Source organism: Chenopodium album, chromosome 8 (genome assembly GCF_948465745.1).
Source record: "Chenopodium album chromosome 8, dcCheAlbu1.1, whole genome shotgun sequence".
Taxonomy (NCBI): domain Eukaryota; kingdom Viridiplantae; phylum Streptophyta; class Magnoliopsida; order Caryophyllales; family Amaranthaceae; genus Chenopodium; species Chenopodium album.
In genome coordinates this window covers 70,264,590-70,280,062 of record NC_137841.1, presented here as the reverse complement: position 1 = coordinate 70,280,062, position 15,473 = coordinate 70,264,590, and the positions used below count along the sequence as shown (strand labels likewise).

General features: G+C 35.2%; 1 protein-coding gene across 1 annotated transcript; it reads left to right on the top strand.

Annotated features, from left to right (window-relative positions):
- The first annotated feature begins 446 nt into the window (after positions 1-446).
- LOC145642161 (DNA-directed RNA polymerases IV and V subunit 2-like) lies at positions 447-10,005 on the top strand. Its single transcript, XM_081693255.1, has 8 exons — positions 447-698; positions 2,212-2,718; positions 3,822-4,034; positions 4,467-5,350; positions 6,577-6,871; positions 7,316-8,263; positions 8,529-8,800; positions 9,193-10,005. The coding sequence occupies exons 2-8, from the start codon at positions 2,212-2,214 to the stop codon at positions 9,692-9,694; spliced, it is 3,621 nt and encodes a 1,206-aa protein (XP_081549381.1). The 5' UTR covers positions 447-698; the 3' UTR covers positions 9,695-10,005.
- The last annotated feature ends 5,468 nt before the right edge of the window (positions 10,006-15,473 follow it).

Genomic DNA, 15,473 nt, shown 5'->3' with positions numbered 1-15,473 from the left:
TGCTTGGACACAATAATTTAGCATAACTAATTTTTAAAAATTGACCCGACCTCTCCAAACTTGATCCGAACATCAGAATTGACACCTCTATTTATGTATATACAGGGATATTCATATTTAATTTAATTAATCTAAAAGCATTTTACAAAAAGTTAAACTATACACAATACACTAGCTAACCATACACTAATATCAATATTAAGTTATTCACATACCCAAATTGTTTGTATCAATAAATAAATAATAAAAATTCTAAATTTTCTTTTTTTCTTTGTTGGGTGGGAATCCGGCACCAGAAAAAGAATACATTGCAGTCAACCTCAGCATAAGAAACTCATTCAATCATTTTACACCCTTGATTTTCATCAATCATGGACAAACATTAGTCATACACTCATATTTTATACGAGTAATAATCGAGTATATCAATACAACAATAGATTCAGAGAATTGAAGTATACACTCGAACACAGAATAGCAATTCCCAGTTTCTCCTGATACCCAAAACCCCACACTACGGAGCTTCATTGCGCATCAATGGGGTTTTATGCTTTCTTTTAACAATTTCCCAACTACCCTTTTCTCTCTCCTCCACGCAGAATCTGCATCTTTCACTCTCCACTGTGAAACTCAGAAATTGATAACAGAGAACCCTTTTTGATTTTCTCTCTCCTCATTTCTGGGTTTAAGCTTTAAAGGTAATTCTGTCTCACTCTCTTTAGTTCATCGAATTTATAGACTTGGGTATATTTGAATTTCAGAAAATTTGGAATTTTGACTTCTGGGTATTGGTTTGAATGTTGAAATGTGTGAAATTGGGTGTTTTTTTAAGAATGCATGTAATTATATGTAAATTTCGGAATTTTGTTGGATGTTATTGTGAAGAGAAATATAAGGTTTTGTTTTTTAGGGTTTATGTTGTCTTTTATGTCTGGGAATCTGGGTTTTTTTTTTTTAAATTTCTTTTCATTTTTTATCTTTATGTGGTAGGAAAAATGATGTTTTTTTTTTAGATGATGAAATTTCTGAAATGTAATTGTTTCAAATGGGAATCTTTTGGTTTAATAAAGTTTTGTTTTTAGGGTTTATGTCCTCTTATGACTGGGAATCTGGTTTTTATTTTTGATCTTCATATGGGAGAAAAAATGATGATTATTTTTAGTTGTTTTTGTAGATGATGAAATTTCTGAATTGCAATTTTTTCAAATGGGAAGATTTTGGTTTAATAGTGTGTTGAAATTTGTTAAATGGGTATAATTTATTTGGTGTTGCATGTCATTTGTTCATTGAATAAATCCCAGCAAATCAAAGTTCTGTCCTTGTCATTGGTATGGTAGAGTTTTGTTCATACATAGTTGTATAATTGACTGAACAAAAATTAGGTTTAGTGTAGTTTGTCTTTCTAATTTACTGTCTTACGGAGCAAAAAAATATTTTATCTACAATATATGGACTTTCCAAATGTCCTGGAAAAGCTGGTGCTTGATTATGAGGCCTCTATAATTTCAATAGATATTAGATGTGCTGTCGTACATGTAGATTTTGCAACTATAAAATAGTCGCATGTAGTTTTTCTTAATTCATCCATTAAAGTTATGTGTTAAATATATGAGTAATTTTTGAAAAATAATGGCCTGAAAATAGGTATTGTTGCTATGATGATGTTTACATCTTATTTTCTGGCAATTCCTTTTACTCTATTTGAATGTTTGATATTAGCTTTTGAGTGCTTTAGGATTTTGTTGTAAAGTAAAGAAATAGCATGAATATCGAAGGGTTTTTTTTTTGTTTTTGGGTATGAAGTAATTTATTTATCGTTATCAAAGATTCAGATGCTTATTCAGATTTCTTCCATTAAAAAAAGGCTTAAAGGATACATGTTAGTGTAAAAGATGTAGTGTATTATGATAGCGATTTGGATACAATGGTTATAAATCATAATCTGAGAGATGAAATACCATTCTTGTATTTGATGCTTACTTACCTTTTATCCAATGCTTAGCCATATGTTAGTTTAGTACATGAGTTCACTCCAAACAACATGCAAAGTGTAGCAATTAAAATGTTAAAATCCTGTTGCTCCATATTCTAGTTAAAACATATTAAAGATGACTGGCTACAGTGTTGCAGTTGTGGTTTTTAGCCTTTATTGTTCTGCATCATCATGATATGTTTTAATATAATTCCATCATACATGTTGATTCCTAATAGATGGGGCTTGAGGGAAAAGATGGCCTGGGCACCAGTAGTAACGGTAAAGATGTTTTTGATGATATTGATCTGGAGACCTGGGATGATGAGGATATGTATTCGGATGACGATGCTGATGTTATGGACATGAGCTTGCATGACCTTGGTGAGGCTTCATTGATGAACTTCTGCAAGAAAGCATCGTCATCTTTCTTCAAGCAACACGGTCTCATCAGCCATCAGATTAACTCCTACAATAGTTTTGTCCGTGAAGGTATAAAGAGAGTTTTTGATAACATTGGTGAGATAACTGTGAATCCAGGCTATGATCCCTCGAAGAAGGGTGAGGGTGGATGGAGATATGCTTCAGTAAGATTTGGGAATGTGGAGCTTGAGCGTCCTATGTTTTGGACTGGAGAGAAGTTTCATGCAGATGGTGGGAAAGACTTCATTAAGTTGCTTCCCCGACATGCCCGGCTTCAGAATATGACTTACTCTGCAAGATTGAAAGTTGAGACTCATCTTCAGGTTTGTTAACTGTGACAATTAATTTTAAATTTGCCACAGACTCATCTTCAGGTTTGTTAACTGTGAAAATTAATTTTAAATTTGCCACAGAATGCTGTTAGTTAGTGAGACTCTGTCTGTTCCCCCTCACTGTCTGCTTTATTTTGTTTTGGCTACTGTACTGTCCAGTGTCTATTGTAACAGTGAAACTGCCCTTTGTTAGATGATGGTAGAATATCCTTGTTGTGCAATGTTTCCTTCAAGAGCCCTCTCTTTATAGTTATGTAATAATAGGTATGGTTTCTGTTAAATATATTGAAAATATATTGTATTTAGTCAAAGCGTATAATTAGTTTCCTGTATTATAGCCTAGTTTATAGCCTATATTTATGCTAGCTGTATGTATATATGCTAATCAGTTAATGAGAATGATCAAGGGATTATATTCTTTCATGGTATTTATACACTTTGACTAAATACAATATATTTTCAATATAACTAACAGTTTCTGTTTTTGTGAATATGTGATCACTTGGAGACTACATGAGAGTAACATTTATACTTTTTATTTTATAAATTCAGTTATTATTTTTTTACTGAAAATTTTAATTTGTTTAGCCGAGCTCTTAAAGCCCATAAAATGAGATTATAAATATTTGTGTTCTTTCTTCTTTCCACTTTTATCTGGAGCCTAAATGTTAGTAGCTTCTTATGTTTTTCATCTGGTGCCATCTTTTGGATAATAATATCCATTAGTATAACAAGTCCCATCACAAGTTATTGTCTACTCGTCTGCAGTCTTCAATCCATTTATCCCCTCTTTGCTTTACGTTCCTATAAGAGCTGTGTTGGTAGAATTACAATTTTGAATTGTATGACATACAGAGTATAACTCATTTCCATCTCCCAGGCTAGCCTATTCCTGCTTGACATACTTAATTTATGCAACTATTCAAATGTTGATGTGATTGAGATATCCTATGTGACTTTAACGAGTGTAACATTTGAGTTTGCATTTTTTAATGTAGGTTTTGCATTGCAGGCTTGTGCCGTTTTACTATATTGATTAGTGTCTTTATTTTATTGTTTTCATTTGTTTGTTCGTGGCTGATTTTGATTCTCAGATATATACCCAAGAGAAGGTCAAAAGTGACAAGTTTAAAACTGGTAAGTCAGAGTATATAGACAGAACTATCGTGAAAGATGAAACTACGGATGTCATCGTTGGAAGGATCCCTGTGATGGTGAAGTCTGATATATGCTGGATGAGTCAAGCTGAGAAGGGTGATTGTGAATTTGATCATGGAGGCTATTTTATAGTCAAGGGTGCTGAGAAGGTAAGTCAACATTTCCTCGTATCTTATCCATGGGTTTTATTCATTGTTTTGTGGAGATGAGTGACCTTTTATTTATTTATTATTTTAAATCCCATTTCTCCTATAATCTGAAAAGTTATCTTGTGCCTTTATTGCAGCTTGTTCTAGTTCATAGGCTGTATCTCTATAATTGTTGCCTATTGTTGTAAGTTTTTACCGCATCTTGTTCTGTCCACTGCGGTACTAAGCTAATGTTTTAAACTTGCTAAAGATACTAAACTGCAATTTATTTTGGTGGCTATCTGCATTGTATTACCATTGGTTGTATTTCAAATTTTAACTTTTCAAACTGCTCTGCAATCAGTTGAACTCGTGTCTTAGTTCTTATAAAAATGTTCATGGTCACTCTTTATTTTGCTTTGACCTGGGTTATCTTGGATATGGTAACTGCAGACATTTATTGCTCAAGAACAGATCTGCTTGAAGAGGCTTTGGATTTCTAATGAACCCTTTTGGAAGGTTGCTTATCGATCTGAGTTCAAGAGGAGAAGGGTACATGTCAAATTAGTAGAGAATCCAAAAGCTGAAAACATCCAAGGAGGAGAAAAAGTTATCAGTGTGTACTTCTCAATTGCAGAAGTCCCTATTTGGATACTTTTTTTTGCCCTTGGTGTATCATCTGACAAGGAGGTGGTGGAATTAATTGATTGCAGCACGGATGATGGCCGCATCAGTAATATCCTCTTTGCATCCATTCACGATGCTGATGAGAAATGTGATGGATTTCGTCGTGGTGGCAAAGCTTTGGAGCATATTGACCATATAATAAGAGAATCTAAATTCCCTCCCTCTGAGTCCACTGCAGAATTTATTGAAACAAACCTTTTCCCTAGTCTTTCCGGGAATAAGCAAAAGGCCCGCTTTCTAGGATATATGGTTAAGTGTCTTTTGCAAGCATTTTCAGGCAGAAGAAAGTGTGATAATAGAGATGACTTCAGAAACAAGCGACTTGAGTGTGCTTCTGAGCTTCTAGAGAGGGAACTTAGGGTCCATATGAGGCATGCTGAGAAGCGAATGGTGAAGGCAATGCAGCGGGACCTTTATGGGGATCGTGATCTGCAGGCTATCGAGCACTACTTGGATGCCTCAATCGTCACCAATGGTCTTACCAGATCATTTTCCACTGGTGCATGGGCGCATCCTTTCAAGAAAACAGACAGGGTTTCTGGTGTGGTTGCAAATCTCAGGCGAACTAATCCGTTGCAGAGTACTTGTGATATGAGGAAAACTCGTCAGCAGGTTTCTTACACAGGGAAGGTTGGAGATGCCAGATACCCGTACGTATTTCAAAGTTTTGTCTTATACTCATATCTCTTTTGTGGTTTAAAATGTTCAAATTTTGAAATGTGTGATTTCTCTTTTTTTTTTTTTTTTTTTTTTTTTTTTTTTTTTTTTTTTTTTTGTTATTGGAGATAGGAGATCAATGTGTTGTTTAGTTTGACTTATGTTCTGAATCACTCTCTTCTCTTAGCTTCACAGCCTTCACTTAAACTTTAGCACACAGATTATTCCTATCTCTCATTCCCTTAAATGTAGATAATGATAGATTTAGTAAAAGTTGATGCTATATGCTCTCCCTTTCTTTGGCAACTTTTTACTTTATTTTAAATATGCACCTGAATTTTTTCACTCATTTAGTGGCGTTTAGATGAATTTATGTAGGGCATGCAGTCATGCACAATCAAAACGAATGACAGTCTTTCAAACCCATGCAATGCATTAATGAAAACTTAATAACATGGAACAATAACAAGGTCACAACATCTTGATTGGGACGCAAAGGGTTTTCAATTGACATGTATATAAGTATATAAAGTTTATTTTATATAACCTTATTAAGTTATGTTTGAACATTGTTCTAATTGTAAATGTGTCCTAAGACTGAAATGACTTCAAATCAACGAATGAAAGTAAAAGAAATGGTCGAACTCAAATAAATAAGGAACACAGTATTAAAAAGAAGTGGGGAATAATGCTAAGGATTTCTCCTTAGTGATTTACAGCCTTGCCAAAAATCCCTAACTAGTGTTATAAGTAGAAAATTAGGCTCAATAAAAGATGCTTAGAAATGCAAACTGTTGCACTCATTGAGAATGAAAGAAGAAACAAAAGTGGATGATGCTCAAATAGTAGCCAGTAGGTGTTTGAAGATCATACACATGACCCACTAACCCCCACATGCCACATCCTTGAGATGATATGATGGGTCAATCATTTTCTTTTATTGTCCACAACCATCAAGGCTTTGTTCTCTTCACCTTATTCTAATTATTTATCCTTGTTAAAATCGCAACATACTAGACTAGACCAGATCTGAAAAATTAAGACCAGACCTGAAAATTGACACTAGACCATGCAAAATTATAAAGATAACAATTCAGGCCAGACCAGAAAGATTCAGGCGACCTTAGAGAATTCGAATCAGAACAAATTAAATAAGGTGAAGATAATATAGCCTAAGTTACATTGGGTATCCTAATTATATTTGCATCTATGATTTCAGACATCCATCTCACTGGGGAAAAATTTGCTTCTTGTCTACACCGGATGGGGAGAACTGTGGTCTTGTGAAGAACATAGCTGCTACTGGACTTGTCAGTTGCAGTATTAGTAAGAAGGACCTGTCTGATAATTTGGTGAGGTGTGGGATGGAAAAATTAGTGAGTGACACTTGTACTTCACTAAGTGGAAAGGACAAGGTTTTTGTGGATGGCGAGTGGGAAGGAGTATGTGCTGATTCCCTCTCCTTTGTTCAGGAGTTGAGAAGAAAGCGTCGTAAGAACCGTATTTCAAGCCAGGTACTATTTCATTTTTCTACATTTGTTCTGGATTGTAAAGCTGAATCTATCACGTTTTAGAATTATTATTCTTGGTTCCTGATAGCTGCTAGTTACTATCGTGTGCGTGTGCTCTTTTTTCCAGTAATCTTTTCATTACATTGATTCATGATCCCACATTTATAGTGCTTGGTTTGTAACATCTTTTTTTGTATGCGGCTAAAAACTATGGATCTCCTTTTAGACCCTTAGTCTGTCCCTCAAATTTGTTTATGCTATGATATCCTTTTATTTTTTGGATTCATTGTGTTGTTCTCATTATATCTGTAGTCTGAGCCCCTCGTTAGACAGTGGGCTTTCACTATCTTATCCACATTTGTGTGTTTGTTTAGTATAAGCTACTGTGTATACGATGCTTCTGGCTCATTAAAAATAACATATTTTTTGCCTCGTTGGCACTTTTAGGTTGAAATCAAACGGGATGCTCAAAATTCTGAAGTGCGAATATTCTGTGATGCTGGAAGAATCCTTCGACCTCTTTTAGTAGTTGAAAATTTAAAAAAGACAAAGTTATTGAAAGGGGATGAGTTTTCTTTTGACACCCTTCTAGAAAAAGGAATAATAGAATTGATTGGGACTGAAGAGGAAGAAGATTGTCGCACTGCATGGGGAATTAAGTTCCTTTTTGAAGACAAGGGAAAAGACCCTGTCAAATACACTCATTGTGAGCTTGACATGTCATTTTTGTTGGGAGTCAGTTGTGGTATAATCCCCTTTGCAAATCATGATCATGCTAGGAGGGTTCTTTACCAATCTGAGAAGCATTCTGGACAAGCCATAGGATATTCCAGCACTAACCCCAATATTAGAGTAGATACCTTGTCCCACCAAATGTACTATCCTCAAAGACCTCTCTTCCGTTCAGTGATTTCTGATTGTCTTGGAAAGCCAGGATATCCATTAGGCCGCAACCAGATACTTCCAAAGGCAGAATTTTTTAATGGTCAAAATGGCATTGTGGCTGTAAATGTCCATCTTGGTTATAACCAAGAAGATTCTTTGGTCATGAATCGGGCTTCCCTGGAACGAGGCATGTTTAGGACTGAGCACACCAGGAGTTACAAGGCTGAAGTTGACAACCAGGAATCATCAGAAAAGAGGAGGAAGTTCGACGATACTGTTAGTTTTGGGAAGATACAGAGCAAAATAGGACGGGTTGACAACCTTGATGATGATGGATTTCCATACATTGGAGCAAACTTGCAGAGTGGAGATATTATCATCGGCAGATGTGCGGAATCTGGGGCTGATCACAGTGTCAAGCTAAAGCATACAGAAAGGGGCATGGTGCAGAAAGTTGTCCTGTCAGCAAATGATGATGGGAAGAATTTTGCAGTTGTTTCACTTAGACAGGTAATGATGTGTTTTTATTTTATTTTTTTTAGAAAGAAATAATGTGCTTGTGTGATATGTATGATCTGGCTGATAATTATTCATAAAAAAGCTTTTTGTGATGTGACAAAATGTATGCTGCGGTTGACATTCCATCATAAATAGTGTGTAAAACCTATTATGTGATGGGTTCTAATGTATCCTGTATGCTCTGGGTTAAATTTCATCTTCAAATCCTCTTCTGTTAGTGATTTACAAGTCACTTTCATGTTGTCCATTCATGCAGGTCCGTTCACCTTGCCTTGGTGACAAGTTTTCGTCCATGCATGGTCAAAAGGGTGTTCTTGGATATCTTGAGTCACAGGAGAATTTTCCTTTCACAAAACAGGGGATAGTGCCTGATATAGTAATCAATCCTCATGCATTTCCTTCTAGACAAACTCCTGGCCAACTACTGGAGGCTGCCCTTGGAAAGGGCATTGCATGTGGTGGCTCATTGAAATATGCCACCCCATTCTCTACTCTCTCTGTTGAATCCATAACAGAGCAGCTTCACAGGTCAGTTTTTCATGCGGAGAATATACTTTCATATTCGATTTCCTCCAGTTTTTCTGTCTGCATTACTGTATTTTTGCTAGAAAATCAACTCCCCTCCCTCAACAGTTAAGACTTAAATTATGTGAAGATGATAATTTAGTTAGTGTTATTGTGATGACATGATGTTCTATATATGGATAAATGAAGAATAGAAATGCTTCATTAAATTCTTATGTTTTATCCCCCCCCCCCCCCCCCCCAAACCCAAAAATAACACACTTTTTGCTCTTCAAGGGCCTCGGGAGCTTTAAGACCCTAATGGTTTGAACACTGTCAACTTGCATCTATTATGAGGAAAGATCATGCAATTTCAGTGTGTAACTGTGTGTAGATTTCCATCACAATGATTGCAGGGCTGGATTCTCAAGATGGGGGAATGAAAGGGTCTATAATGGAAGAACAGGAGAGATGATCCGTACTCTCATATTCATGGGGCCCACTTTCTATCAGCGTTTGATCCATATGTCTGAAGACAAAGTCAAGTTTCGAAATACAGGTCCTGTCCATCCACTGACCAGGCAGCCAGTGGCAGACAGGAAACGGTTTGGGGGTATCAAGTTTGGGGAGATGGAACGGGATTGTCTGATTGCCCATGGTGCTTCAGCCAACCTGCATGAGCGACTTTTCACTCTAAGTGACTCGTCCCAGATGCATGTTTGCAGGAAGTGCAAGAACATTGCAAATGTTATCCAAAGGACAGTCCCAGGTGGCAAAAAGATCCGAGGGCCTTACTGCAGGTTCTGCGAATCTGTTGATGAAATCGTGAAGATAAGTGTGCCATATGGGGCCAAGCTGTTGTGTCAAGAGCTGTTCAGCATGGGTATTTCGCTTCGTTTTGAGACCCAGCTCTGTTGATAATAACCAATCATTCAGTAAATCAGTAGCTATCTTGACTAACAGTTCTGTTAATATTTATGTTAGATATGGTATTATGCTTTTGTTCCTGTTTGATCCGTCATAAAAAGGTGGATAGAGTAGCCTAATTTTCCAGCAGAAGAATGTTAGAAGGCATTGTTTTAATCTGACATCTAGTTTGATGTAATTCCAATTCTCGATCTGTTATTAACTTAATTATGCCACTCTTGTCCTTGTTCAATCTTCTCCGACATGAATAATGTATGGTTTAGCACTTTTAATCTTAGTTCATTTATCTGTTATTGACTTTATTATGTCGCTCATGTCATTGTTCCTTTTGTAAATAAGCTTGTTGTCTAGTTTGTCTCTAATAATCTTAGCCTAGTAACTAAACTAAGCTTGCTCTGCCATGTTCTCTTGACTAATAGTGTACTTTGTATACTGGTAGTAATTTAATAGGACTACAAACTACTCTCAAATGTACAAGTAATTTGAATTCCTCTAGAATGTGTGTGATAATGATAACTTAACTTTATGCTTTTGCAAGTTGTTATTGGTACAACTTAACTTTTTGCAGTGGTTTGGATTATACTCTCGTAATCAATTTAAGTTAAAATACATTTGGTTAATTAAGTAGCAAGTCGAAACGACTAGGGCTGAAACATGTTCATTGTTGCCTTGTTGGGGTATGTCATGTAAACTATTATCACTGTTCAATTTGGTAATTTTTGGTCGAATGTCGTACTACTTCCGGTCCAAATTACTCGCAACTTTGGAATATTTTATATCTCACAAATAATATCCCAAAGTTGCGAGTAATTTGGACCGGAGGTAGTATATGGTATCAATTGACATGATTTGGGTTGTAAACGGATTTAGTTGGGTTTATAACATGTTCGAATTTTAAAAGATTGGATCATTTCAGTTAATAAATGTGTTGATTCATTATTAAGTTACGAGTATGATCCAATTTTGTTGTATTCATGTTAATGTATTAGACAGTCAGACTATACGGATTTACGGGTCAAGTTATTTTCGGCAATTTATTGACTCAGTTTTATCGATTTGGTCACACCTTGAAGCTTGAACAGTTGAACGGTTATTTACCCTGTTCCTGACTATTGATTACTCCGGAAAACCGAAAGCTCAAACTTTTTTCACAGTTTCACTCACAAAAATCAAACCCAGAAAAATGGTTGAAACTCCCATGTATTACTACAAGAGAAGAAGATTACAATCAAAGAATAACAATCTCACTGAGAATTCCAACAACAATAGTGAAGAAGACAGATTAACCTCACTCCCAGATACCCTTTTGATCGAAATTCTCTCACATCTCCCACTCAAATCCGCCGCCGCAACCTCCGTCTTATCCCAACGGTGGCGCCACCTCTGGACTCAACTCCCCCACCTCTTCTTCGAAGGCGACAACCCACCATGGAAGCTTTCACGGCGACCTTCCACCATCAACTCACATAATCGAGAACAAACATTCATCAAATTCAAAGACATAGTACATCATATTCTCCAACAAATCACCTCCCCACATATCCAAACCTTCAATATTCTTATCCCTGACCCTGACACTAAATCTGAACTTTGCATGAATACATTGACAACATGGATTAGTTTACTTGGCACCCGAAATGTGGCTGCAATCAAGGTAATTCTCGAAAATTACTCTCATTTCACTCGTAATGTTCTTGTACCCAGTTGTATCTTTGAAATTCGATCATTAGTTGAGCTTCAATTAGTTGGATGGCTTCACTGTAAATTGCCTGCAATTAAAAAGGGAATAGTTAGTCTTCCTAATCTGAAGAAGCTTCAATTGGGTGCCATTTCTTGGGACGATTATCAACAATTATGGGCATTTATTAATTCTTGCCCACTTTTGGAAGTTCTGTCTTTAGAAGTACTTTTTTGCAATTCAGGAATTGTGAATATATCATCTCTCAAGTTAAAGTCGTTGATTATTAATCGAATAGTGTCCGAAGGCGTCGAATTTGTGATTGATACACCTCTGCTGGAATACCTTGTGCTAGATGGTTTTCTTGGGTACTATAGCTTTGTAAAGTATCCAACTAAATTGATTAAGGCAGAACTTTGCGTTTGGAATTTTATGCATAGACGTAGGGATATATTCGGCCAAAGTAAGAATATATTTGGCCAAATACTACCGCTTGTTCAAAGGATTTCTGGTGTCGAGTCTATTAGCCTTAAGTATGCTCTAAGATTCTTCGAGGCTCTTGATTACTTGGATGTTGATGTTGGGTCTATATTCTGTAATGTAACCCATCTTATATTGACTACGCCTAGTGTCAATGATACTGATAACAACTTTCAAGTCCGAAATCCAATTCCATTGTGTTTGTTTAGGAAGCTCAAGAGGGTTGAGATGTTCAATATGACGGGGAATGCCAGTGATTTGAAGTTGCTGAAATACATTCTTAGTAAGTCTAATGTTTTAGAGCGGCTTTATGTATCATCTGGTCCTGAATTTTCTGATGAATCTGAACACAGCAAAAGAGACCAACTATGGCAGGAATACAAGATATATCAAACATTGTTATTGGGTTTAAAGAGTTCCCTACACACTGAGATTGAGTTTGCTGGTAAATTTATCCATGTAACGAGTGATAGGTCTCAAGATGGATTGATTGTAACCTTCAAAAATCAGATTCTGCATCACAACACGAGTGCATTTAGTGAGACATCTAACAATTCAATGAATGCGCAAGACAACTCTCATTTCTTTTGGTCATAGGCTCATCGGCATCCTGACTTATCCTTTGTTTTTTTTTTTTTTAAATGTAAAATCTGGTAATATGCTTTTGTTCCTGTTGGATCCATCTGGAAAAGGTGGATAGTCTAGCCTAATATTCCACCAAACATGTTTGGAATCATGAAGGAAGAGAGAAGCCATTGTTTTAATCTGACATCTAGTTTGGTGTAATTCCAATTCTCTATTATTGTTACTTGTGCTATTCATGGCTTTGTTCTCTCTTCTCCGACATAAATAATGTGATGCTAATGCAGGGCGGCGATGGGTGGGTGAGGTGTAGCGAGCAGCGGAGTAGGTGGGAAAATGGAAGAAATTTTAGGGCGGTGTGGTGGTTGGGTTGTCGGAGAAGGTGGTTGGTTTCCTTTGTGTTTCAAAACAAACAACTTTACTAAATTTTAGGGATTTTCATTCCATTCTCATCACCGCGTGTAAACCAAATGGCCCCTATAGATTTAAAAATTCACCCCAATTGATTTTGAAGATAGCAAGGAGGCAAGCACCCCAATTCTTCTTCGTTGTTGTGCAAAGCTATATTACTGAGTTGGATGCCCTGCTCGAAGATACTCTTGAGTCTTGATGTGTGTTCCTATTTTTCCTATGTTGATCGGGAAGGCAATTTTGTAGGACTGTAGCGCATTACTTAGCTCGTTTTATCCCCCTTGGTGTAGTTTAAATATGGTTTAACGATGTTCCTACTTCCTAGTTTCCTAGTGACGTTGCTCCAATGCTCCCTAATCCCTATGTATTTTGGGATTATATATCGAAAAATTTGTAAATTGCGGCCATTTAAAACTTGTATTTTGTAAGTTGCAGCTATTTAATAAAAAATTGCAAATTGCAGTCCAAAAGTTGTTATAAATTGCAACCCAATTTCAAATTTTCATCGGTTTGCGTGTCGAAAAATGTACGGTTAAGGTTTTAGCCGGCCAATTTAGGCTTTAAGGATCCAAATTGAGCTTGGAATTGCGATAAAATTAACATAATGCCTCGTACTTATAGGAAAAAATAGTTTTGCCACAAATCAATACATTTTTGATACGCAAAACGATACACTTATGTTATTTTTTTTGCCAATTTCGAGCTCAATTCGGACCCTTAAATTAAGAGCTAAAATGACCCCTAAAACTTTAAACGAATATTTTTCGACACGCAAACCGATGAAAATTAAATTAGGTTGCAATTTGCAATTTATAACAACTTTTGGGTTGCAATTTGCAATTTTTTTTAAAAGCTGCAATCTGCAAAAATACTAACTATGACTGTAATTTGCAATATTTTTTTTAATAGCTGCAATTTGCAAAATACTAACTTTAAATGGCTGTAATTTGCAAATTTTCTTTATATATCTTCTAATTAATGAAGCTTTTTGCTTGCCCTAAAAAAACAAAAATTATCATCACTTTTCTTTCCAACTAACCAAGTTAGGAATCATATTTCCAAGCTATTCCCTACAATAGTTAAAACAAAAATAAAATTAGGGCGGATTCTTTCAATTTTGTGGAAATAAATTTGAGTGAATTCTCTCTATCTCTCACTAATCCAAACATGCATATTTGTACTCCCAATTATTAGTTTTAAGAAATCAACAATTTCTTTAAATCCCATGAAAAAACCCAAATAGGCTCTTAATAAAAAGACCGAGGGAGTATATGGTATCAAATTTGGGTTGTAAACGGATTCAGCCGGGTTTATAACATGTTCGAATTTGTACCTAGTTGGATCTTCTAAGGTTACGTCATTTTTAGGTATCAACTTAGGCCTGTTCTCTTCATCTTAATTTTAGTTCAGTTTAGTCCAGCTCATAATTTCCTTCATTAAGGGTCTATTTTGATTTACTGAGCTGAACTGAATAAAGCTAAAATGGATTGTTTATGAGAGAGAATGGTTAATTTACGAGTATGATCCAATTACGGAGTAGACAATTAGGCTATACAGATTTACGAGTCATTAATTATCAAGTTACTATCGATAATTTAGGAAATTTTGTGTAGAACTACAATAAAGATAGAGTCATTTGTAAACAAATACCCATTTTTATTTTATTTGTTTCGAACTACCCACAAGTTTGAAAACGTTTGGGTAGCACTCCCCCGCATATTCTTAGGTGCACACTCATGCACTTATAAATAGGTGTAACAATAGCACAATATGAACATTAGCTTTTCAAAAATGAACATTAGCTTTCTTCTCCTCTATTTTTCTCCTTCGTTTTTTTTTTCTCTCTCCTCTGTTTTTTTTTTTTTTAATTTTCCCTTTTTTTACACTTTTTTATTGAATTTGTTTCTTACAACATGAAAGTAGTTATTAAGTATGATTTTTTGTGTGAATTTCAATTTTGTGCTTTAATTTTGATAGATTAAGGTTTATATGAATCTTTCAATTCACAAATTATACTCTGTTTTTCTCCTTCCTTCTTTAATTCTCTTTTCTTTTCTTTTTTTCCCTATTTTTCTTGTTTTTGTACGATTTAACGATTGAATCTGTTCTTTAGAATATGAAATTGGTTGCTTATCTGATTTTTTTGAATTCATATGAATTGAATTTTTTTTTTAGCTACGATCAATTTCATATGTGTATGAATTTCATCTGATTTTCTGCATTTTTTTTTATCAATGAACATAATCATGCAAATATATGAACATATGCATAAGTTCTCTTAAATGCGAACATTAGCTTTTCAGAAAGTAAACATAGGCATAAAAAATATGAACATATGCATTTCAGAAAGTAAACATAACAATTCAAAATATGAACGTAAGCATTGGTTTTCTTAAAGTGAATATAACCATTTAAAAGGTGAACATATGCGTAAAAATATATGAACATATGCATTTAAGAAAGATAATATATGCATAAACAGACTTAATGAGAATATTTATGAACAACAAATATTTACTTTGAATATTTACATTATGAATATATACAATATTAATATGAATATAAGGCATTTAATTATGAACATAAAAAATTGAAGAAATAAAAAATAATATGATTATG